At 45.0% G+C, this 26,979-nt stretch overlaps 2 protein-coding genes across 2 annotated transcripts in view; one reads left to right on the top strand and one right to left on the bottom strand.

Moving 5' to 3' along the window:
- Positions 1-18,334, bottom strand: part of LOC131285968 (uncharacterized) — a 31,288-nt gene extending 12,954 nt beyond the window's left edge. The window contains exons 1-2 of the mRNA XM_058314821.1: positions 18,058-18,334; positions 17,825-17,979 (exon numbers count right to left, since the gene is read on the bottom strand). Of these exons, the coding sequence (XP_058170804.1) occupies positions 17,825-17,979; positions 18,058-18,334 (432 nt within the window). The remainder of the gene's footprint in view (positions 1-17,824; positions 17,980-18,057) is intronic.
- A 7,157-nt stretch (positions 18,335-25,491) lies between these two features.
- On the top strand, positions 25,492-26,795 carry LOC131287584 (lactoylglutathione lyase). Its single transcript, XM_058316647.1, has 4 exons — positions 25,492-25,543; positions 25,611-25,724; positions 26,134-26,357; positions 26,441-26,795. Exons 2-4 carry the CDS (start codon positions 25,659-25,661, stop codon positions 26,682-26,684), a joined length of 534 nt encoding a protein of 177 aa, XP_058172630.1. The 5' UTR covers positions 25,492-25,543; positions 25,611-25,658; the 3' UTR covers positions 26,685-26,795.
- Positions 26,796-26,979: the final 184 nt, after the last annotated feature.

The following is a 26,979-nucleotide window of genomic DNA, read 5'->3' as shown; positions in this document are numbered from 1 at the left end:
TGCTAATTAGGCGCTGTAGATCGAGTTGATGACTCTATCGAAGCGTGCTCCCCAGGAGGGGTTTCATTCTTTTGAAACCTTGATTTCGAGAAAGTTTTCGTTTGCCTTACAACATAAAGGTTCGGGCCCCCTTTTTTAGCGTTTTATTCATTCGTCGGAAAACGTGACCAGAAACTCCCGGCACGCATTTCGGCTACCGTTCGGCAGAGAATAAGGCAACGAGAAACCTACCGCACATAAATTTGCTGATTCACGTGGTTGCATCCGCAAAGTGATCCGGTTCGATTCGAGCGCACCGTTTTGGGGCACCCAGCTTGGTGGGGGAAAATAACAACGCACGTGACGCAAAGAAAAAAAAAACATCTACGATCATTATGTTTGATCGATCATTTCACCGGCTCACCTCATCGGTTCACCAGGATCCGGATCGCGAAACCGTTTGATCTTTTCGGGGTTTCCTTCACCATTCACGTCTTACGGTGGTTTTTCGGGGGTTTTCAGTGATCCGGTATTTCCCCTCTTTCGAAAGGAAAAGAAAAGGGATGTAAGAGACAAGCCAAAGCCCCAACAAAACGCCTCTAGCGCACAATGAACTGACGCTCCTCCAGTGGAACGATTGCTTCGCGATTAGGAGACTAATTCGTCGTAAAGTTGACGCTGATTTGGGTGGTGTTTTGTTGAGCTGGTAAGCGAAATCTTTTTACGCCAGCAAGGGAATTCCCCGCGATGGTATCTACAAACTCACACGGTTCAGATGTACTTGGATGCATACACAAAAAAATATTGAAAACAATTTAAGCTTATCGCTCGGATTGTGGCCAGCCGAATTTATGTATTAGCCCACCTAGGGAATTCTGTTGAGTTGGTTTCTGTTGAGCGCCGCATCGTTCGGGAGTGTTTTTGTTGGTCAACATTTTATGGCTCCAAAACGCGACCGCCGTCAACACGTAGTGGATTGTGGCGTGCGGCAGAGTGATGGATCGAGTTTTTTTCGGCTACTGTCAGCTTACTGACAGCTAAATGGCAACGGTCATCATGTCCGGGGGTCCAATTGTTCTTCCAAGTTGTGACTACATGTTTCGCAACGTTCCTCGGCGAAGACTTTTTTCAATACTTTAGGAACGGATGAAGCAAGCATTGGAGGAAAAGTAGAAGTTGTTATCGTAGTGCTATTTATAGTTGGTTCAAAGCTGGTTGGTTATTGTGGGCCGGAAAAATGATCAACCTGGTCCTGATGGGGACCTAAAAGGTGGCTACAATGTCATTAAAAACTTTTTCTTTCAACCCATAAAAGAACTGTATGCAAACAAATAGGAAAGTGTAGTTATGTTTATTACCCTCTTGTTAGCTTTTCGGAATACAACGACAGTGAACTCAGAGATAGCCGACATCTTCTAGCTCGAAACATAAAGTCAAGGGTCATAAAATAGTAAACAACGGAAGTGTGCAGTCGCAAAATTTTCCATTCCTCCTTTTTCCTTTTAGCTGAAGCGAAGGTCTTGGGAGGAGAAAATAAAAAACAACTAGAAAAACATGCCGTAGAATAACAAGCGAGGAAAAGGATCAAGGGCATGACAAATGGTTTCCAGAGAGCGAAATTGTGGAACCATCTTGCCTTGCAGACCGGGTCGTTCAATCGTTCTGAACGAATCACCTCTGACCCTGGATGATTGTTGGTCGTGTTCATCTCGCTATCGATTGGTTTGGCATGGGATAATGATCGTAAGACTCAAGAGGGAAGGTATCTGCAATGCATAAAACATCTATACTTTTCAGTCCATGGCGAAGGCCCCGGGTCCGACCCCTCGGATAAGCGAAGGCATTTGGCTAAGCCGAGTATACACGTGGTCATAAGGTAGCTTTGTTAATCCGTCGATAAGTACGCTTAATCTACTTCTACCCCTGTACCGGCGTTGCAATACCGCCGAGTTGCGGTGTTGATGCAGTTGCAGTTGCAGTTGCAGTTGGAAATGCATACATTTTTGGTGGGACATGAATTATGGAAACTTGAAGAGGATGTTTACTTTCGGCTCGGGTGATTACAAATGTTGTTTTCTCCCTCTTCTGTTGTTTCTGACTTGGTGTCTGTACCCTACCCTAGAACCTAGGACGATCGTAGGAGAAAGGCGTGCAAACAAATCGGCAGCCCAGGCCTTTACGCCATTTCCCCCAGCCTGTTGACTTGAAAAGCGAATTTAACACAAACCAGATGTGTCTCCGGTCATGCTAGGATGGCGACGAACCGACCTAACTACTTTTACGTGAAATTTGCCTGCATTCGTTGGCCATAGCTCGAGTGCCTCTGTTCGGCTAGAGATGCATCGGACTTTCATATTTTTTGCTAATGACACCCCGACCATTTTAAACTCGACGGGAGCTTACTGACGATTTGTGCGTTTCGAACAGTTCCACACGAAACGACATGCCCTTGACGATTCTAGGATCTTGATGGTTTGCCGCTCGTAATAGTAGGTAGTTCCCCGAGTTACCCCGTCAAAGTAGCTAGTCATCGTGAGGCAAAGGCTTCTTCGGCTGTCCATCACTCTACGTCGGCGGGTATTTTTCGGGCCTATGCTTTTGATGTGCCACGATATGGAGCTATCTGATCATGTCGCAGGTACTGAAGTGACATCAAGGGGCGTACGAACATCTACGACACCGGAGGCGATCGCAGAGTGCGTGTGCGGATACGCAGGTTTGGCAAATCTTTCCGTAATTGAAGGCCCTCTTGGCGAGAACGTTAAACAGCAAGTAGGAAATCTTGTGTTCGATGACGATCGCACTTTTTTGAGATCTTATCTAGTCATCATGATTCATCGTCCACCTACACCGACGGCCGCATTGCGTAGAGGAAGTAAATGATAAAAAATAGAATTGTAACCGTTTGGTGATTCACGGGAAAGCAATGTAAACAAGGCGCCGATCGCCGAGGGTGTGTGTATAAAAACGCCCCCGGCGGAGCGCGCAAATATGCGTAATGTGTTCCAAATTGACCGTCTTGTGGAATGCTACTTGTGGCGAAGATTTAGCATGTTTACTCCTGCTCGCGTGTTGGGGAAGAGAGAACGGAAAAGCAGAACCCAACATGCTGCGGCGGGCGGCGCATGTTGATTTACCTAAGCCGCGAGTGTTGGAGGCTGTCAATCGATTCAGTCCATAAATCGTCACTTTCTAGCACTATAGCAGGACGACTGGTTGTTTTGTTGTGGCAGCTGACTCAAATTTTCCCACAAAGCGGCATGTGGAGAGGGTGGCATCAAGGGGCGGCCGGTTTGCAGAGATCGGCAACCTGCCCCGTTTGCCTCCACCGTCTGATTCATCACGTCCGAAATGTTGGCGATAACATTAAGTGAACGGGAAACATAAACAAACAAATCTTGCACGGCGTGTCGTCGCTCCGTCCAAACCGTCCTCCCTGGAGAAGAGCGCCCTGGAGGGCGCGGGTTCTAAAATTAACCGTCCATTGATATTGGCGAACAGATGAGAAAGGAAACGGCAAGGGTTAAAAATAGATCCCGATCGTTGATCGGAGGAGCGGTGGAATAAGAGGACGGGAGGCAAAATATTGTACCGCAACCCAAAAATAAGTCCCAAATTGACCCGCCGATTGACTGCGCGGCTCAGAAATAGCAACAAAGTTAGGGATGGTGTTTTTTTTATTTGATCGTGACCGCGGAAGATGCAGCGAAGATCTGGATCAGCTTGTGGTTTTAGGACTTCCATGGTTGTGTGTGTGTGCGTGTATGTGTGTACGTTTAGTACGTATGTGTTTAGTTTATGTTTGCTCTAGCAAAGACACAACCCGATCAAGGTTGATGGCGCCGGCAATGGGGCGGAGTGTCGGACTTTGATGCGGCACTGACACGTGTTTCGCTGCTCACCGGAAGCTTCGCGGACGTGACGTCATGAGCGCGTGGGAGTTTCCTTCGGCCGGCTTCTCGATTGCGGTCAACTGGGAGATCTTTTTGACATTCCTGACATTATTTCGTCACTGTTTTCTTTATAATTCCGATCCGTGACGAGTTGTTATTTGAATGTCAACTGCCAGGCCACAGGCGGATACTTTTGATGCTGCGAAAGCAGATGCTTCTGGCAGGCCACATCCACATATTTTCGTTTTTAAATAGCTCTGTTCATAAATCGCATTTTTCTCTGACGGTAAAATAAAAACATTATTATCCTTTTGCTTCGAAGATGGCAAAAACTTCATGTATGAGTGACGCATATCCCACGGTGTTATTGGAATGTTTTATTAGCCTTTAATGGCCTTTCAAAGAGCAGGCATTAATCTTCGTTATAACTCGATCGATTCAGGTCAGATTTAAGCAACAACGTATCCCTCATGTCTCCATTTACAGTAATTTCTTTGAGAGACAGCGGTACGCGCTCGATTGTCTAATGATTTATGAAAGATCGAACATCGATGAGTATCATTTCAAGCGTCGCGCATTGCTATTTATAACCTGCTACCTCTACGGTCATGCCACTTTGGCGAACCTCCGATGAGGCTCCCATGCAGTAATCACACGCCACAATTTGCGAGTACACAACAGTACGCGTGGCTCGAATTTGAATTGAATTTGATCAGCCTTCCCTTTTTCGCCACCCATTTTGTTTACCCTAAGAGCAGCTTGAAGGCGCTTTAATTTGTTCTGGAAACCCGGCAATGTATGGGCCGTTTGGTCTGTTTTGTAAGGCGGCAGCACGTTTTTGCTAAACGTTTGCCAAAAGAGCCGCGTCCGTCCTCGAATCTCCGGTGACAAATAGAGTGATGAGCACAGACAGACGACGGTAGCATATATGAACCGGATGTCAAACAAACTCATCAGCGTTGGAGATGTGCCTGAAGTGCGCTCTTCTGAGCAGGCGTTGGTCAAGTGCGCAGTGCGTCTCGTTCGCCGATGGACCGGAAAATTATTGACACATTCCGTTAACACCCGCGGCGTGGTATTCCGGATTGGCGACGCACAGACGGAGGAAGCCCGAGACGCTGAACGAAACAGGTGGCATCTCCTCCCGCCAGCAAAAGAATGTGATCCGTCCGTACACGGTTTGGAATAGTGTTTCTTTTTACTTAGTGCTTATCTCAGCCACGAAAGGCCTAACGAAATAAAGGCCGTAATCTTTACCTTCACGAGGAAAAGGGGCAATCGTCAATTGCCTACCTGAACTATGTCCTCGATCCTAAGCAATCTTCATCATCCTGAGTTCACTCCATTAGCAAGGCACCATGGTCTACGTTTGCTCGACCCACCGATAAAGGCGTCTATCGTTTGCCACCTACATCTCTAAGAAAGCTCACATCCGTCAGAAACGGGCCGGAGATTTCACTTTGAGACTATTGCTCAATCTTTGCAGCAGTTCAAGAAGACCAGGTTCGGGGATGGTGCCTTTAGTTTGTTTGTTTCGCCGACTGTGAATGAAGGATACAAGCTTTTGCTTGTAATAGGGCACTCCAAATCCTTCAGATTTGTGATTAAGAAGGAAAATATAAACAATGGATGTGTTTGTTCAGGTTCGGGCCGGTATATCCCGGTGGATGAAGAAGATATAGAACCTGTTTTACTTTCTCCTGAGAATGGGATGTTTAGTTGATCTTGTTTTTCTGTTTATTATATCACACAGTATATCACAATCTATTCCAAACCTCGACTAAGTCCTTGTGCACTCCGGATTTCGGCAAGGTTTATCTGGTTTATCTTTTTAATGACTCTCTCCTACGTCATTCATCCGTGTGCGAAATAACTATATTCCCACCGGCCACGCGTTGGTGGGTAAGAAACCGACTTTCGTCGTGGTCGCGAAATGCCGCAAAAATTATCACCAGCCTCTCACATTTGTCGGCAACTTCGCTAAACGTTAATTCAATTTGTGTCGCTTTTGCAGTAGCAGAGTAGAAATCTCGGCAGCATCACTGGTCGCGAATCTACCACCATTTACGAGCAACGCGTAATCGTCCATCGCGAAGGATCATAAAAGAGAAGAAACTTCATCAAAATGATTGAAACATCTGAGGTGGGAGGAATGTGACATTAAAGTGTCTTAGTGGACGCAAAGCCATAAACACTTATCTATGAGGAGCAAAAACTACTTCTACCCTCTTCGTGGCAGGTAACATGAACGTGTGATGGACTTGCATGGGATGCTAAGAAAACTGTTGTCCGTCAGCGGCTTCGAGCAGCCGGACGATAAAAACCCTTGAGGCGTTTCATGCGTTTCACGATTGTCATGCGTGTCGACCTCATGGACTATTTGAATGTGAGATGTATTCTGTACATTGTCAAATCAGTAGCGTGCCGATAGTTCCGACGAATTTGACTACTGAAAACGTTGATGACGTTGAGCTCGTAACCAGCATGGACCAAGTTAAATCGGATTGCTGCTGTTCTGGATCGACTCATACGATCGATAATCAGATTTTAGGAGAAGTCCTATCTCACCATTAAGGTCTGGCACACTGAAAGCCTACCGTTCGATGGGTCGGATTCATTAGGCATTGCTGGTCATATTTTTCAAATACCCTTATTTCAATGCCCTTACGCACCACGTGCCATGTATCTATATGAGAGACGATGATAATTCATTTGAAGGCTTTTACAACTGAAAGAAGGGAGAAAATCTACACCTCCCAGACTCCTACAATCGGAACTAGTTTATAAAGAAATGTGCCCTTTGTGCACTAAGTGCGTGCTCTTTCCTCGGAAAAAAGCGTGGACCGTTGAACTGTCGAAGAACGCCAAAAAAAGGCCCCCATCACGCCGACTAACGCCGATGAGGTTGTCCAATAACTTTGGAACCTGTGGGGTGAGGTCATTCATGGTTACCATCTGCAGTACTTGCTCCGGAAAGAGGGTTCCTTTCGGGAAACCAAATGGCCATTCGTCGGGCGGTAGATTTCTATCGGCGTGGAGCGACCATGCCAACACACCCCCGGACTCACAGCGACTCACTCGAGATAAACGAAATGGCTCGATAGTGTCTGCGCGTCCCGTATCGGCCGTATCAGCCATCGGTGCGTTAATGCGCTCCCTTTGCGGCTGGTGTCGGGTTCTGGTGCAGCCGAATGTGCACCAGTGCGGCATTTCAAGTGTTGTTTACATCGCCGGCTAGCAAACGAGGCACGCCCGCTGCATTCACTTCAGTGCACTTGCCGCAAACGACTCGATGGTGCGTTGGCTTAGACTTGAAAACATAACGTTCCGAAAATAAAGAGTACAGGAAATTATTCTCCAAACCAAAGAGAGAAAATATAAAAATTATACAGAAAGAAAAACAGGGTGACATTATGTGGCCATGCCGTACCGACCGATGTTTCTGATCTAGATGTTCAATAAAGCCGAAACGCAAATCCAACAAACCGATGAAAAGATGAATAAAATTCTTCTTGAAGTCGTCAACTTTCGTTTCATTAGTAGTACATCTCTAAAGATCGTAGGCGCAATGACGTTCGCGAGATATCTTCGGGCGATATCCAGATCGGTGGATTCAACGTTTCCTCCACGACCTCACTTTGGGTAAATATTACCCCAAAGAAACACCACCCAAAAACCAACCCGCTCTTATAGCGTTTTTCATTCCGAAACAACAAGAACCAGGGGCTAGTAATTGGAAAGGAATTTTGCGCCACCTTGTTCCGCCATTGCCGCTTCCTTCCGACACGCGGGCGAAGGATACCGGCGGAACAGCCGGCATCTGCTGGGATATCTGATTCAGCTGAGGAGGCGTTTCCGTTTCCGCTGCGAAAAGCAACGGAGAAAATGTTTTCCACCGAACCGTGCCGCCGTAATCAAACAACCATCGAATTCGGGTGGGAGGATGACAACGGAGACTCGCGAGTCCTGCACCGACCCCGAATGTCCACCAGGTACTGGGGGTTGTTATCTACCGTTGTTCTAAATTTGGACTTGACATTCCAGAGAAGCCAGGCCGGTGGTGCGAACAGTTGCCGCGGCTATATTTGTTGAGTATTATTTGCACAATATCTTTCTCTTGTTGTCAAATATACAGCATCATTATTCGGGCAGTATGGCAACCCTTTGGCGTTTTATGACAAACAAACCGTGTCCTAGGTTCGCCGAAAAGATGATCGCAGCTGATGACGCAATTTTATCAAACTTTTTTAAATTTTATGAACGGTTTCCGCATTTTCTAGAGTGCCACAAGCCATGATGGGAAAGAAACGATAAATATTTATGGGGCGCAAGATGGAACGAGCCCTTCATAGCTGTGCTTGCTCGGTAATGCTCACCTGCGTGGCACCGTATGTCAATGACATTTGAGTTATTTAGTTGTAAATCATCATAAACGACAACACTACCGAACTGGAACTTTAAAAATCCATTTGGCCCGCTTACGAATGGTGATCATCGGCAACGGCCCGCTATCGACGTCGTTGTTCTAGGGTGCGTATAACGGCTGTAACGGCCGACCCATCGTAAAATTTACAAATCGATTGTAAACCATAACACGCGACGTATACGGTGGACGATAGGCGGGGAAGATTTGCGACGCAAACCCAGTTGGACGGATGGCTGAAAACTTTGTTTCGTGCGGGCACATATGGGAACAGGTTTTCCACTACCAGAGGATCCTACTGGACCTTAGGATAGGTCATAAAAATCAGCCATCGTAGCGTCCGTCTGTTGGTAACTGTTCGACTGAATTGCCCACGGAGTGGTACAATATTCCGTTCTCGTGTGGCGTTAAATTAAAAACCCCAACGTCGATAACGAAAAAAAACGCAAACAAAATAAACACCCCCGTCCAGTTCCCCTTTGTTCTCGCCAGGAGCTAGAGGGCGTCCTCGCAATCTCTGAGAAGACGTACGTCGATCTATCAAGCATCTTTACGATCGAGGACCTTACCGCCATTGCGTTTTCTAGTTCGGGGAGTGCTCGGGAGGGTACGCGCGAGGGTGAAAGGTGAAGGTGGATCGACCTGAGCAATGCTGTTGTTGATGCGCGCAAATTCCTCGCGACATTCGACAGGCGCCACCGGAATGGCGTCGTGTTTTTCTTTGACGAAATTCCAGACATTCCGCGAGAGCTGTGAGGTCCAAGCACTTCCGAGAATCTAGCGCCGCGATCGGCCAGGGAAGGGGGTTTAGGGGGAAGCGGCGAGGACACAGCAACACTTGCTTTATTTTCCCCAAGAGATTCTACCGGTTTTTAACTTCGGTCGACCGGTCCCCAGCAGCAAATCATCCGGTGACTACGTGTTGTTTTGACAGGAAAATGCCTACTGCAACAGGCTCCCGGCGGATGAAGTGTGAGCGAAGTGGATCAAGGAGTAGCATGCAGCGTTGGTTGGGAAAAATTATCCCCAAAATAGCTTGCAAAAGCAACGCAAAAGACGATGGCAACGGCATTCGGTTCGTTCGTGGCAAGGACGTTCCGACGAAGCGAATCCGAACTGGCTCTCGTACCGGTTTGAAAAGCAGCTGTGTGAGTGCGTGTCGTTAAGAAATTCGAATTAAAACACGCCAAATAAAATCGTCGATAGCCGAGCGAATGAAGCAACTGCAAAAGACTGTCACCAACAGCATGGCGAGCATAAAATTTATAGGAAACAAAGTGGTGTGTGAGTCGATTGCCTTAAGCTTTTATAACTCGGATTCATTGGGGGATGCGTTCTTCACGCGTTACATATAAGGGGGCGGTTTTCCCTAGAGGACGAAGCGATGGTATTTTTAGATTCTTTTAGTGTTTTGTTTTACGTGACATTAATGGGAGTTTTTCTTGCTGTTATTCTAACAGCCAATCAAATTTGCAGTTCTTTTGTAATCTGTGGCCAGCTGAACTCTCGATTTTTTCTACTCCAGCATATGGAAGATCATGCTTCGAAAATTCACTTTGAAACAAAAAAATAACGTTACCAACCATCGGTCATCACTGGTAAAACCCCCGACGGACAACTGACCTTCGGTTGATTCTTCGCAAAATTTCAACCCCAGGTAATTGACATAATAGCTTCTTCCAAGGCATGCGGCACCTGATATTTAGCTTCTTCGTCTGACGATCACACGGGCATGCTGCTCGACCACAGCGGATGGACAGTGATCAATCATGTTCCAAGAAAAAAGGCATGATCCAGCGACGACAGGTTCGTAGATGTTAGGCGGAATTTCTCTTTTACGACCTTTGCGAGAGCCTCAAGGTGAGAATGGTCTTTTTTTACCATTCCTTCTTCTAGCTCCAGCTGCCCTGTGTGGCTAGGTTTAGGTGGTGAAATTTACCCATGAATGCTGGATGACGGCCGCCTTAGCTGTTAACGTCCCGCTGTCAGTGTCGCTGCCGATCGCGGGTGGGATGACCCGTTTGCCCGACACCACACGAACACGTCCGGAATCCTTCGAGCAAAACACCTGGAGTGGAGGAAGGCACAAGAGAAACGCAAAAAAGGCAAAACCTGCCAGGTATCGTCAAAACGCAAGATATGGCAAAGTTTGCAAATTCGCCGGCCTCACGGTGGATCGAACCCCCAAGCCTTGACACATTATCAGTGTCTTTGTGGTCGAAGCGGAGATGTAGGAGTAAAAATAAAATCAAGTAAAAATTAAAACCTGTTCGGCAAATGGGTGGTTTTTATGGAAATGGTTCTGCGCTAGAGCCTTACTTGGCGTTGCATGTGTGTTTCCCGTGGCGCCGAAGGTGGGTTCCATGCTCACCGTTCGGCTGGGAAAACCCGGGAATAAAACTGCAACCAATTTATTGAAACGAAAGGTGATGCGCCACTGTAGTGCCGGTGTTAACAGGTAAAGTTTAAAGTTCAACACATAAAATACGCATTTTGGAATTATGATATTTGGGCAGTAAAACGTGAAACTGGGGGCCCGACTTAAATGAATAACCGATGATCGTTGTGATTATACGGATGGAGTGTTTGCGCCAAGCCTTAGCTCGCCGGTGAAGGCAAATGTAAAAGCAATCAAATGCACCAACCATATGAATCGGAGGCCACTAGAGGTAAGTGTCGCCCAATTATGGCATCAATGGGGGGGTCTAGAATATAGCCGCGATGTTCCCCAGATGTTTGCGCCATTCACCACGGGCGATTCTGCAACGCGAAACATGGCAGCACCCGGTTCCGCACACTCGTGTTCCGTCATGTTTAATTAGACGGCTGGGCGCGAGCGTGCGTAGTGTGCGTGCATTGTGCGTTCGCGTGCATCTGGCTCGATAGCCATCGGGTTTGCGAAGGTATTGTTTTTTGCGCGCAGTTCCGATGTTGCGCGAGATGCGATCGTGAGAAAATGGTGGGCTCCTTTCCGTGGTGCAGGCGGTTGCGTACTCCGGGAGATCCGGTACGAGCGATTCCGTGATGCGTGTGGAATCACGCGGTCTACTGCGGCCTCAAGGGGCTACAGCGAACGACGACGGGAGCGGCGTTGAAGACCTGACGATTGTGTTGACGGGAAAACTGGTCCCGTTTCTTACCGAAGCCGCTCACGTGACCGCTGTAGCGACTGTTTGTTGAGGTTAATGGTTCGATGAGCAAATAAACAACAAGATCAAACCCTCTTAGTGAAACATCATTCGCTGTTTTTGATGAAAACATTTACAATCGATTGATTTTTTGAGCGTGAAAAAACCGGACACAGGTGGATTTAACTTCTTCCATTAGGAGCTTGATCGAAACACTTTTGCTGTAAAGCCATTTTGCAGTTATAGGCCATCTTTTTCCCGATCCTTTGATTGAAACTGACCCGATAAGTTGTGCCACATCGGCTCCACAACCTCGACTGGGTCGTAAAGTGGAAAAGCATCCGCCATGGCTTGGATTTCAAACTAGTTTAACTTCTTTTCGATCGCGTGGGTTTATTGTCGTTCAATGTGTTTTTTTTTAGCCTTTTGGTGTGGATCGCTATCAACAAGCCGTCCGCGGCTATCAATGTGGCAAATTTGCGGTCGTCGAAAAAGGGAAGCGAAATTTAAGCACACTTAAAATGCGACTTGCGTGGAATGTGGCTCTGTATCGAATTTTGGCGCTTGCGAATTTGAATTCTGTGTTGGGGCTGCTTTCGGCTTTTTTTTTATGATTGTTCGAAGACGATTTTATACCTGCGGGAAGTGTACAGTTTTTCAACATTAAGCTAAAGCAATTTATCGTGATGCAAATTCGTAACTAAGTCTAATAGACTGATGTTTGTCCTGTAGTGGATTGTTTCAAAATACATCCCACAGCAAAGAGCGAAATATATTTGCATTTGAAATATCTTCACTCAATTTATCTTTATAAGCAACGTTTGACCAAATTTACACAAAAGGAATGGCCGAATGTTTCGCGATCCACGCACCAGCGCTCGACGGTACGGTCGCCTTTCAGTAGAACATTGATTACTTTCTCGTCATCGGATGATGGTGGTATGCAAACCAGATCCACACCTACCTTATCCGACCAGGGGCGTGTTCACGTAACAATCGTCTTAAAGGAAACCGCAAACGGTGACATTTACATTTGCATACACGTTGATTATCGAACTCAGGATGGGGCGAGTTGGTTAGTTGAATCTTCTCTTGCAAGTGAAGCAAATGCAACAAACGGTGTCACAATTCATGACATAAAAGTGATTGCTTCCATCAGCTGAGCATGTAGCTAAGTATAGCGAATGTTAAATACTTTAGTAAACTTTTCAATCATTTTACATCGGTTTTACATTAAGGGTGCACAACACCACCAAGAATGACAATCAAAGGTATTTTTTAATAAAATTCTAAACTTTTTCCTTTGCCTACATAGATTCTCAGTTCTCTAGTGAATTGAAATAGTAGGTTAGTAGAGTTTTTCCGATGTCACTACGCCGGGGGACTGTTCGTTAAGCCACGGCTGCACTTCCAGCAGGGGACGACAATTTGACGACATTACGTCGTCGAACCGGGTCTCGTTGTTCGAAGGTTTGCTAGTACAGACATACCGGTTCGAGCAGCTCTACGTTCCATTCGACCAAAGTTGGGGATAATTAAAACTTAGAAATAAAAGAAAAAAAGCGAGTGTGTGAGAAAGTGAAACGAAATGTCGAAAAACAGAGATAGAATGGTAGCGCTTGCAGGAAGTAAATGGTTGCAGATGAACGAATGAACCCTTCGCGCGATAAATCACTCGTCGCCGTCGCCTCGTGGATGACGATAGTAGAGATGGATGCGATTTGTTGCACTTGCACCGGTCGAGACCGGTGCGGTGCATCTCACGGTGACGAACGGCGCGACTGTCCACGCGGTCCGGAGACGCGACCGAGAATCGCTCACACATCGGGTTCAATTATGCAAATTGAAGTTGTTTGAATTGTTTCCGAACGCCATCTGCCTTCGCGGGGAGAGGGCGCGAGGTACTGAGGTAAGTGTGGGAACGATTTCGAGGCTTCTTGCTTCGGCTTTCTCTATCGAGTTGGGGAAGCGGAACCCCCCGGGAAGGGTTGGCTATCAAATGGCATAATGAGGATGTCGGATCCAGCTCGCGATGATTGGCGGTGTAATTATTGGGCGGATTTGTTTTCGTCCTCCCGTTGTGGTGTTGGTGTGCAATGGAATTAATTGACACTAAGTGCATCCAAGAAGAGAAGAGCGAAAGGGAAAGCCTCTACCGGCCATCGCTTGTTGCGCAATACCTGCGAGGGCAGCTTCGAGGTTATATTTGTTTGGATACGTAGACATGGTGTAAGCTCTACTCTCTTTCGTGTAGGGTAATATGAGAGAAACATCTTGATACCATTTTAGTAACCTCGGCAGGACCTTGCAGCATCCTGCTTGCAAGATTTGGATGCAGCAGACACTAGCTTTGCTGGCCTGGAGCACGGATTAGGGATATGCCATGGGACGGCATCAGCTGATTCCTACCCGGCAGCACTCGGTAGCATCAAATTCAATTTTAATTATTCAGAAAAGGGCACACACTCGCCATAGGATACAGTGACCGAGTGTAGGGGAAGCTAATGGATCCCATGATCCAGCAGTCTCAGCCCTCCGCCACCCACTCGACCCGCTGGTCATTCGGGGAAGCACTTCTAATTCTAATTATAATTAAATCAAACATACTTCGAGTTACTACGTTCGTTAGTAGGTCACTGGTGCCAGCCATTGGCAACAAGAGAGTATACACATAAAAACTAGTGCGAAAGAGAAAATGTAGTGATGCGTCGTCGAAAGAGTGAAAGAAACACATAAAAGGCGAAGAAGTTGGTCTTTGGTTAATCGAATCATGCTCCGGATCCAGGAAGGATGGCTCGTTTATCGTGTTTCTATGCTAATTTCTATCAGAAGGTAAGAGTTGAAGAATGATTCAGGTTGGTCAAATTTGTTTGCCTTTGACATCTAACATACTCTTTAAATATGTAAAATTTTATATATGTATACTTGTACATCTTTCTTTTTGTAGATTGTATGATAGTAGGAATATGATCCTTGAAGAAGTTTAAAATTTTCATGTAAATTTCAAATTATAGCTCATGCTTATTTTTCATAAAATATATGGTATACATGACAGTAAGACTTTTTTAGTCTTGTGAACTGCTCCTTTATCAGTAAGTCAATTTATTGCTTCACGATCTTTTGTTTGTATCCCTTGTGGTATGAATCTCTCAACACAAATTACAAACTTTCCCTTCTTCATCCCATTCTGTGAACTTTGGTTATGTTCATAAAAAAATGGTTTGAATAACAATTTTCCTGCAGCCAATATAAAAGTCCGAAGAGCCGATGCAAGGAAAATAAAATCCATCGCACTCCAACGGGTTGAGATTTTCCGGCTGGAAAAATGCCGGTATTGAGGTTGGCAATCCAAGTCCTGTTTGTGTCAGCTGTTTATGAAAACCCAATCTGGGCAAAAGACCCAATCAAGTGGGAAGCAAAATGTAAACAGAATGAGCGAGAAAGAAACACAAGACGTACAAGACGACCGGGTGTGGGAGAAGGAACGCCAACCGATTACAACATCGCAAATCTAATAAAATCGCTCATTGCCCCTGACATCTTGCCGGGAGCGTCGATCGTCTTCCAAGTCGTTTCAGTCCGTTGGAGCCCTATTAAATCGATGTGCGCCTTGGGATTCGATCCAGATGTTTCGCTTGCTTTCCGGCTGAAAAATTCGCCCAAAACGCCCCTCAAAGATAAAATGCGTACGTTGAATCCTTTTTCGGCATACTTCGCTGTTCTTTGTAGGCAAAGAGCAAAAGAAAAAAATCGGAATTGAATAGGCCAGAATTATGTCGCCGGCTTGGCTCCACTCCGATGTCCAACCGGTTCGTTCCTGTTGGCCAAAATTTCTCTCGAAACCATTTCCCAACCATCGCCCGCGGAGGAGCCCGTGCTGCCCTTCGCACGAGCACGAGTTTCACGATGAGCCTCATTTAAAATTAATCGGACCGAAGTTCTATTTTCGTAGCGTCGTACGTGGCACACGGTAAGCGGCAAGGTAAACGGGAAAAGGTGGAGAGAGATGGAGGGACCAGCCTCCGGGCTAATCGCGCTGGTGGGAAAACCGATAGAAAATGGTGCGAATGGGATGCGCGTCTTAGAAGAAGTTATTTTCTGGTGCTATAAAAATTAACACAACCGTCAAAGGGCTTCGCTTGGGGGGGCGAGTATTTATTTTACAGGAAACAAACGACGAAGAGGTGCAAAAGGGGTGAAAAATGGAGGAGGTAACCATTACGATCATTGCCATTTCGTGTAGCTCAATTTGTGCTCGAAACGAATCACCGCTGCTGAGAAATGGATGCAACTGCTGCGGCATCGGCAAATCGGTGCTGCAATGCCGCCAAGACACAGCATAAAGCATAGAAAATATTCTAAACAAACATCATCACCAACCCACATCACACGGTCTTTCTCCTTTCCCGTCCTGTATTTCGATTTCATTTTCCGGATGGCTTTACCGACTTCGAGAAAATATGGCATTATTTCAACTATCGGCCAGTGCTCTGGCATGCACATAAAAGCGGTCAAAACATCCGACTGGGTTTATGCTAGCTCATCCCATCGGAGCCCAAATTGTGTGGGGATGATTTGCTGTGACCTGATTTAGTTTTCCCAATTGTTTGGCTCTTTCTTATTTGGTGATGGTAACGTTGGAATGCTCGGTACTCCATGGTAAAATGGGATGCCATTGCACGAACTCTTCGATGCATTCAGCCGCAAAGGGTTCGAGTGTTTCCTCCACAATGCACATACCGACCAATTCCTGGTTTACGACTCAGTTCGTGTTTAGTGTAAGTTGGTTGTGAAAAAAGTGAGTACCATAGAGCAAGATGGATCCGAGAACCGACAAGAAAATTTACACATTTATGCCGGAACGCCGAGAGCGAAAAAGTTTTATTACAACACAAGTTCACGAGTCCGCTGGGAAACGGAGGACCTTCCACCTAGTTTGCTGAGGACGGGAGGGGGAAAGGAAGAAAGGCTGCTGGTCGACGTCCAGCACATTCCGAGTGTTTCACCCCATTCGGGCGTTCAAGTTCAAGAGCACAAGCAAAAGTTTTTCCGGGTTTTCCATTGCCCGTTGGCACTGGTTGGCATTGCAGTGCAAGTGTTGAGGATTGATTTTTGCATTTTCCTCCCCCTGGCCGTTGGTTCTCTTGTCTCATCCAGCTTCCTTCTCTGCCATGCATAGTTCGTAGCCCTCGTGCATTCGAGAAGGAACGGATTGCATTCTATCCTCCAGCAGCACTGGCGGGTTCTTTTTTTTCAAAAGATTTAGTAAACGAGAAATGAAAGCACGGAATCTCGCAAGCAAGAGTGGCGAAAATAAACTACCAAAACTTGCGGAAACGCCTGCGGGCGAAGTTGCGAAGCGAAGAATGGGCGGAAACAGAACAAAAATTATTCCGACGACGAATGCGACTATTCTATTTGTCCCGGGTGTTTTCTCCCTTTTCGATTATTTCTTTCGATGCCCTTCGAAAGGATGACCGAGTTCTGGATTTATGTATTCCATCACCGTTTCCTCCCCCCTCATCCATGCCCCTCACAAGTTCCAGCAGTTCCTACCCAATTTGTTTCGAAACAAGAAATACGGAATGCGTCGCTACCGAAGAAAGGATACTGCAAGCTGCCAGTTGTTGCGGCACTTTCCGGTGACGATTGCGGCCACATTTTCCTGAATCGAGCATCGAATTTCTTGCCGACTTTAGCAGTTCTTGGTGTACGACATGGTAGTTTTTATCCATATTCACACACACAGTGCATCTCGGAGGAAAAAAATGGGAGACAAACTATGCCTCGTCGGAGGCGTGTTGGTGCGGCGATTATTGGCATATTAATGATGCTGCTGTTGCTCGTGTTGCTGATGATGATTATTAGCTCGATGGCGAACGTGGGGATACGAAGGAGACGGGTGATGGCGATGATTGACAGCTTGACACGGTGCGAACTGATTTGCAACGTGCGACAACCGGCTTGACCAAGTCGGTCAAAGTCTGAGACGAGTAGCCTTATTTTAAGGCTGGCATTACTTTCACCAGATGAATAGGAAAATGGTGGTAGTATGGATGGACTACGTAGGTATAGAATCAAATGAATTTAGCGCCACCGTTCGTTCGAAATATCGGAATTCTGCTGAACATGTTCCTCATGTGTCCAAACTATTTGGAGGAGGATTGGGCATCTTACGACTTTTCGAGCAATAATCTTCACCTTACCGGGACCCCTCGCCACAAAATGCCACAAGGGTGTCCCGTTGTCCATCTTTTGCGTTTAAATATACACTCCTAGCGCACTTGCCGCACAGCGGAAAGCACGAAACATCATGCAAACCGGATACGATTAATTAGGCAACTGTTTTTCGTTTGCGCTCGCGTCCCCCGTGTTGCATCCCGTCGTAAGCAGAAACTTACCATGCGAACGTCGGGAATAGCACTCAAGCCTAATCCTTCCATCACGATCTCCTGCAGTTTGGTGTGGTTGACGGTTGCGCTCTGCTGTTGGTAGCCGGGAGTGCGTCGGTCGTCAGCTTCCGCACTGCTAATAATACTGTCGGTGTGTTTGTCGCCTTCCGTTGGAAGGAACTGTTGCTCCCTCAGGGAAGGACCTTCGGTGGGTCTCCAGCGATCCCAGTGCGGGGTGGCACTGGGGAGCCCAATGGAAGATGCTGAAGCCAGCCACAAAGTCCGAAATGGAACACGCGACGCTGTCTGACTATCACAGATAACTAGGAACCACAGGAAGCACAGATATTTGGAGAACGCCACTGCACGCCGTAGTACTCTGGTAGGATTCGCTTTGCGGTGCTGGTGTCGATAGGACAGTTGCCGGCCCGGTGTGTACATTGTCCGCTTGATACTCAGTAGAATCCGCCCCTGCACCGTGTCGTGATTCACTACGTCCGCCTTTGTATTGTTTAGCATTTTTCTTAAGTTTTCACTGACACGCTTCATCGGGACAATATTTTAAGATTGTACATTTCTTTTCACTGAAATCTGAGGCCCGAGAAATTCGTCGCACTGAGCCCCCAGATCTTGTATGGTCACCTATTTGGACGAAAGGAGATTTAACGGGCAGTTCAAGGCCCTTACCATAGGACTCGGGAATAGCGTTATACTTTATGTAACAAGTTAGACCATATAAAACAAGTTAGACCCCACGCGTTTCACGCTATGTCAGATACACTGAATGAACCTCTAGGTATCACACCAACATCGCCAGTACACGGAATCCGACAGAAGTAGGTGTAAGCAAACTTCTTGACCTAGGGGTTCGAAGTTTATTCGCATTTCTCGCCGAGATGTCGGAGGCAAGTGGACGCAAGAATGTTGTCACATCAGACACCCAAATGCGGTCACTAAGTAACTGTAGTACTACCTAGAGTGGGTATACACCAAAGACTATAACCGAGTAGTCCACCAGAGTGAGTTCGTATCTGGGAGACCGACGCTGATTACAATTATACTTTCAAATGACGTGCGTTTTCGCGCTATAACACGCAAAGGCTCAGGCGGCTGTAGTATTTCGTAGTTCGCACTCACGGTGTCGAAACGGTCGTCTTCTTGCTGAGGACTAACTGGGACTTGCGTTATGCAAATTGGTGCACTCCCGATCAGCCGCGTATTACACGCAGCAAGGAACAACGCGAGACAACAAACTAATGTGCAGGTGATAATGGCGACACCCTCAGGGGCCACTTGTGCTCCCGGACGAGCAAACAACCACCAATTTGTTCCTAATTTTCACTTCGCTCGCATTTGGAGTCAATGGCAGGTTGTGCCTTCTAGCAACCTGACCGATGCGGCTTTTTTTGCTTTTGTTGCTGGAAAGCGTGTTAACGGGTTATTTTGGAAACTACCTCAGACGTCAGCGTTTGGAATTTTTGACTCGGCAGTCAACACTCAACTAACGCTCAACACAAATCTGATAAAAATCTCGGCAGGCGTGTTCGTTGTTTCTGGATGGCAAACTTTTCAATAAACTCCCCGTATTGCACCTTTCAGCCTAAGGAATCCTCCACGAAGTCAGTAGTGAGAAGGAGACACCATAACCATCAAAGTTTTCTTTGCTTCAATGGTGTGTTATTTTTGATGCGTTTTGTTCCTGCCTGAAGATGTTGCGAATTCTTGCGTCACATTCGCTTGGCCAGGTTCCGGTTCGATTGGACGCTCGATCTTGCACTCGCGTTGCAAATTTGAACCAAGTCGCGACTGGAGAGCACAACCAATCTCTTAACCAACAATCAATTTCAACAAGCACTTTCCCCGCTAGAACTGCTCTGGATTGAATTGATGCTTTTCTTACAGTAATTGTAGCATAAATAATTCGAAGCACTTAAAAGCCACATCATGCAGACTCATTGCAAGATAATTTACGGTGTCGATGATTTTAAATACAATAACATTTCACGATACACACGGGATAAGAAAATATTTACTGTTATGCACTATTATTCGGCTGTTGTTGGTTGTTTTTTGTGTGATCTTTTTATCGTTTTCTGCACGCTTATTTCGAAGTTGCTATCGGTTTCGTTTGCGGTTTCGCGGGCGAGATATCCGTCGTTCGATTTCAGGGGCCACGGGAACCTGTAAGAATCTAAGATGCTTTCGATTCGCCGTCTGAGGTCTGACTGAACCGCGCTCGTCTCGTGTTGTTACTTAACTCTGCTAAGCCGGGAAATGTGAAGGGGGCAAAGAGAAAGAGAAGGAACAGAATGCTGCACGTGGAATCGAGCGAGAAGGAAGGGAAATTGTTGCGAGAATACTCTCGCAGTTCTCCGAAAATCTTTCTCTATCTCTCTCTCATCTGAACCGTTCGTGTGGTCTTCGTATTTCGTATTTTTCCCGCCATGTGAACCCACGTTTGAATCACTCAATCCAGCATTCGCGTGCTTCAAGTTGATAATTTGTTTCTATGGAAATCATGCCCGGCTCATAATAATGAGTTTAGTGTTATTTTTTCACTTCGAAAAGGGATATTAACGGTAAAAGCTCCAGTTTCATTTGTCGCGTTAATAAGCTACAGACAGGCAATTAAGTATGTTAAAACACATGACTCATGAATCTTTACGAACTTCTTCAGCGTGGGAAATTGTTTGGCCAGGCATGCCACGCTGAACAAAGTTTCGATATAACGATATCGATTGGTAATCTTTTCGATGAAAATCCTTTTCTCGAGTGTTGCAAATTTGAACAGCATGAGTTTCTCTCCAATTATCCCTCAAAACAAAAGATTTGCATTAATCATACACCGTCAAACGGAAAAAAATGTAAGAAAAAAGAGATTGATTTAATGAAGGCCGTGAACGCCAAGAAAAGTAACTTTGACAGTGACTTCAGTAATTCATTAATTGGCACAAATGGAAAGCCTTTCCAGATCTTAGTCATTCGGTCGTTTTTCCAACTAACGTGGCTCGTAAGAACGGCTGTTCAGTGTGATGTGTGTGCGTGTGTAAGCACTAATTAATTCCCCGTGCCCTTCGCGTTTCAGACCTTAACGTGAACTTGGGACGACCGACACAAAAACTCCCGAGTGAAAGTGAGACGAATTCGTTTAACACGATAGTCATGGATGTTACATTTCGATGGGCATTTCCCGTGAGCTACCGTGTTTTGGTTCAAACTAACATAGAAATACGTATACTGACAAAATAATCCATCTTTTTCGAGCATGAAGACACACAATTTATTTAATTGATAGTAAACAATTGCGCCTATCATTTCTCAAAACGGCTTCATCGATCACAACAGTGAATGGTCATAAAGGGCCCTTGGATGACGATGATGAGCCGCGAGTAAATTGAATTCGACCGAGCCTGGGAACCTGTGCCCCTTTTCCAGCGCTTCAACGTTTTCCCAATACACTTATCAGTGCCACCGACCCTTTCATAAGGCGCCCCTTTCTTATCGAAAGGTGCATAATCAAGTTTATCTATTTGTTCCATTTTCTGTTTTTTCGACTGGTCGTTTCTTCGCTGTAGTGTTGATCAAAGTCGTTTTATTTTAGATTTTTTAAGCAAGCAACATTGGTAGTAAATCTACTGGGAAGAGGGCAAGAAAAAAACGAATGTCTTGCATATACATCTTTAAGGTTATAAAAATGTCCTGTAAACTATTTTGCGTAAATATGTGTTTCAAACACATTTGGAATGGGGTCTTTGAATTAAAAAAAAAATGTGGAGAATCTTTTGTCGGCATTTGCACCATGTAATTATATTTTTATCTCGCTGATCGACGGAAACAGAATCATGGACAAGTCATTAGAAAGGTTGGCAACAGGTGTGAAATGAAGGGTTCGATAAAAGTATCCTCTATGAAACAAATTCACCTCACAGCTGAGCTAGGAGGAACATTTTTATCTTCAACCTAAGTTTGTTTATTTACAATATGTGTGGAGAAATCCGGTAAGTGTGTCTTTAGGTGAAGGTAATCCGGCGCGGTTCAAAATGAAACAAAATTCCGCATTTGATTGATACGTCTATTTATCGGTCTCTGACTGCGTCGAAGGGGATTATAACTATGACAAAATACGGGACTGGGGTGGACAACGCAGTGTCTAAAGATAGTTCCTATCATCACCGGTATCGGACCACTCCGTCCGAATATGTGGCATTTTAGACAAATGTGGCAAGTAGGAACAGGAATGAAGGCGGAGATCATTGTCCACGAAAATCGCGCCACATCCACGTCCGGTTAGAAGGTTCAGCACCTGTTAATAATTTGCGTGAACAAAACCAACAAATTGTACCGGTGGGCGTCGTCGGTTGTGTGCTTGCCGTTAGGACAAGACGATTGAAATGGTCGCACAAAATTACATTCTTTGAAAATAGCTTTGCGCCATCTACAGGAGTCTTATGCAGTGGGTTTTATATCCACCTTTTTAGAGTCGGAAGTGCGTGACTCACATGATTGCCATCTGCAAGTAAGGAAGGGAAACAGACACGTTCCAGTAGCAGACAACATTTATTTCACTGACGAACTGATCGGAAGTAGATAAAAATGACACAGTCACCTAACACCTTGTTCCGGTAGTTTTTTAACCATTTCAGGTTTTGCAATAGAAAAAAAAGGAATCGTCGGAAGCACAGAATCAATGAAGCTACTGTAAACATCGTAAAGGGAGGGTCTGAAATATCGTTTGCCATTCGAGTGTGTCAATTGTGTCCGTTCCGTCAAAAAAGATTTACAATGTGTTGGCTTCCATGTCTCCAATGGTAATTAGGGTATGCTGAAAGTGGTGGTAGCAAAACAAGCGAACGAGAATAAAGAACGATACAAAAGAAAACATTTTCTCTTACCTTTAGTTTTGGAAAACGCCTGCATGATTTAATGCAGACTTCGAAATCGATTAGAGAAAATTCCTAACGGATCGTTTCTATCTATAGATCGGAGATCATTTTTCTTTTCCTCGTACTTTATTCGTTTTGCAGGCAAAGAGATCGAATGTCCGTTGCATTATACACATGGCAACAATGCGGTTCAGATTGAAGGCTAAAGATAACATCAACAGGATATTGATGCAACAAACCATGACAACTGCAACCGGACGGTCAGCATCATTGTGGTAAGTAAGGAGATTCAAGGGGTTTTTTTTTAATTTATGTTTCATTGTTATTTTTAGTGCCTTGCGGTTTTTTCCTTTCATTTGCACTGGATACGTCTTTATGTTTCAATGTTGTTTGCAGCGAAAGGATTTAGATGCAGTAAAGCTCCTTTTATTACCTTTATTAAGACGTTCTGGTGAATTTAGCACTCCAACTTCAGCTGATTCATGAAAGCTTGTCGTTCCTTCCAGCACCTGCATACACTTTTCCGGGTCCATAAATCACATGCTCGTATCGTGGCCCTTCGTTGCACGATAAATGGGATGCGTTTGTGCTTCGTTTAAATGGGAAGGGCTGTTGCTCTTGGTTCCCTTTTTGGTTGTGGATACCATCAGCGCTGATCCCATGATGGCCCAAAAACCGTGGCAACAAGAACGAAGAAAAAACAAACCAGGTGAGCTCGCAGCTGGGAGGTGGGGACAAAACTTACACCCAGCCCTAGAGTGCGTGTGCATTTAAAGGGTCAAGCGAAAATTGGCCCCCCATGTGGGGGCATGTACGCTGCGTGGGAAATGGAAGGGAATTTGGATTTTTTCTTTTCCTCTCAGAGAGCTTGAAATGCTTCGATGCTTCGGATGTGCTCCCCTATGGGCCCTGGGAGAATGGACAGCTGAGCGAAAGGGCTCCATTTCCGAAGGGTTTGATAAGCAACGGAAGGCACAGGTGGAGGCTCATATGTGTGGCTGATGCGAGATGCGCTGAAAACGAGCTGGAAAACGTCGTTTATTTATTTTTTCTACCTTCTTTATCGCTGATGAACGGTGTGGAGCGCAGTAGAGATACATTTTTTGTAGCCTTTACTGTAGAGTTTTGGTGGTGATTACCTGGCGCTCCTCGACTGATTCCATGCTGACCTATATTCGCTCATGCTAGCAACCAGCAATGGATAGATGCACACTCGACATGCCAAGCTGAAAAAAGAAATCCGTACATCCCTGCGATTGTTTGTGACGGATCTTGTTTTCGTCGATTGGCCGTGTTTTTTTAATGTAGAAGACTCAATTAATTTTACCGATTTCGTCATAGTTGATTGCGTCGATTCGTGCACACTTCTTGCCGCCTGTTTGTGTAGGTTTCCCCTCGAATGCGTTTAAAACGAACTGAAGGTAATCTAGACATAAGCGTAGGCTCAACTAGTCCGAATAGGGAAATTCCGTATCACGTGGTTCATATGGAAAACAAACATTCACAGAACTGGATTTTGTACAACTTATCATTTTCCCGATAAAAAGATAATCTTCTGTTGCAAAGCCAAAGGGCCGCCAGTATTCAGCGGCGAGTGCAACCTGTTGTATTTGCATACGATTTGGGAAATGTAATTCTTATCATAATTAAGCGTCTCTAATCGATAATCCTTAACTAAAAGTAACGTTAGCTCACTAGGAGATTTTCGTCAGCACAATTTGATGACGAAAGGCAATGCGTCCCGTACGTCATCGTTTACTATCAACCGCATGTGTGATGTGTTTGCCGAACAAGAACTGAACGGACATGGATAATGTTCATTTTGGTCTTTTCCCTTTTCGTAGATTTTCAAACTATCGAATCAGTTAAGTTTGATTGTTTGTTTTGCAGAAACATGGGTGTGATTAATTGCACAGTCAGTTTATTCATTCTACAGCGGAAATCGTTAGGATGCGTACTGTCCCTACTGCACCAAACTAGGCTAAGTGATGCCATTGAAAGGGCTTGACCAAAGTCATGGTAAGGTTTGGACATCGAAATGTGTACGAAGCAGTAGAGCAAAAGAAAAGGAAACTAAACAATTTATTTTGCCTTTTGTACCTAGGATGGACGTGTGTCACTACTGAAAGGGCCGGGATTGATCACGACTGCACGTTTGTTGTTGATGAGCCCTTATTTCAGTCATGTTGTTGATGACCGAGTTTGAAGATGAAATTTGTTTTCGACTACGACAAATGACACATAAATATGTTTGTATTTTTCGGAAATAAATTGCTTGTTGCTGTATCCGAACAGGAAACGATCATGGTGGCGATGTGATAAATTGATTTATGAATTATGGAATCAATTGTGTACAACCTAAAGGCCTTCGGGCCCATGGAAATGCAACAGAACTAGGTGATGCTTACACATGTTGGAAATCGTTACATGATCATCATCATGTGTTGATTGTCTATTTTTGATTGGAATAAACGTAAATTTAACACTACCGGTTTTGTTATCATTACAAGTTTGATTGCCTTGACGACTGTTTTGTAAAACATCTCTCAGTTTATGAAGAATTAATTTTTCACGAATTGTTAACCACGTGTTCGGTAGCGTTGTTCTAATATTTTGAATATTTGCAAAAATCAAGCAGAAAAACTCAGTTTCAATTTCGAGTAGTTGATATCCGATCCGTAAACACAAAGTCGAACCTAGCTGAGTTAGCTGACTGGGTTCGAGAGGTAGGTTCGGGTCGACCAGCTCATCACTAGTTTGAACGTCATGCCAAAATCTGACAGCCGAGTCGGAGTCGAAAACATAATCATCGTCGTCGTTTTTAGTATAAAAACTGTATTTGAAGGTAATTTATAGTTATCAGGTAATTTGCGATCATGTTTAATTCAATTCTATCATTTCCTCTGCAACAAAGCGTGTGACAAGTGCCTTGAATTGTCTTAAAGTGGAAATATTCTACAATGAGCGAAGGATTGACTGATAAGGAAGCGAAGGAGCTGCTGAAGCTGCCGGATGCAGAGACGAAGGTAATGATAATATAATATTTCCAAGATAAATATTCCATACGATACGTTAAGTTATTCTTCTCAATTCCTATTGCTCTTTACTTTTAATTTTAACCTAATCTATGTGGTGTAAGTCTAGTTATTTACATGCGGAAGCACTTGTAGTCAAACGCGTCACTTGTTCTATGTTCTTCCTCGTATTGTATAATGGTAAATTATTTATATCGCCATTGAAATAGACGTTTAGCTAAAGCAATGACAATGTCGTAATGGCAAGCCAACGTTCTGCTATTGATGTTGTTTTTGATGACTTCATAAATCGTTATCTTATCGCCTTTATGTGCGTTCCACTCATCGGAGTCTTTTGAACTATCAGTAGCCGTTCTTGAAAGATTATTTTTTATGATTGTTTTCATTCCATCCTTCGTAGGATTTTCTGTTCCAGCAAACGATGTACCGTATCAAAGACCCGCGGGCATCTCTTCCGTTCTATAACGAGGTGCTCGGTATGAACTTGCTCTGCAAGCTCGATTTCCCAGAAGCTAAGTTCAGTCTCTACTTCATGGGCTTCGAAGACATCGCTAACCAGCCGAAGGATCGCAAGGAATGTATGCAGTGGGCGATGAGCCGTAAAGCGACTCTAGAGTTGACTCAGTATGTTTAGAATCGATGCTATCATTAGTTTAATGGTTTTTCACTGATGGATTTCTCTTCTCATGTCTTCTTTGGCTTTGTAGCAATTGGGGAACGGAGAATGACCCCGAGTTCAAGTATCACAACGGAAACAGCGACCCTCGTGGGTACGGTCACATCGGAATTATGGTCCCGGACGTGAAGAAGGCCTGCGAAAGGTTCGATCGACTAGGCGTGGAGTACGTGAAGCGTCCAGATGAGGGTCGCATGAAGGGACTGGCATTTATCAAGGATCCGGACGGCTACTGGATTGAAATTTTTAGTGCATCTACGGTCCAAGCGCACTGAAACAATAGCAAACCTCAAACCAACACGGTAATACGGTTATATTGGATATTTTTGTACGGTATTGAAAGTAAAACGGGATTGTTAAAATGTAACGAATGGTGGTTAAATGTTTCGTGCTTAATAAAACCATTGATTCCAATCAGTGAATGAGAAAATTTGCATTTTTTATTGTTATTCGTTCGATAGTATACAGCTAGTGGCGAAGAATGTTTCTTCGTACCTGCTGTAAATAGATAAAAGAGGTTCATTCACAAAATAAACCCCACTTGGTCTAAAGAAATAATGAAAGAAATGC

This window comes from Anopheles ziemanni, chromosome 3 (assembly GCF_943734765.1).
Source record: "Anopheles ziemanni chromosome 3, idAnoZiCoDA_A2_x.2, whole genome shotgun sequence".
NCBI classification, from domain to species: Eukaryota; Metazoa; Arthropoda; class Insecta; order Diptera; family Culicidae; genus Anopheles; species Anopheles ziemanni.
The sequence above is the reverse complement of the archived record's forward strand: the minus strand, read 5'-3'. Positions and strand labels throughout refer to the sequence as shown.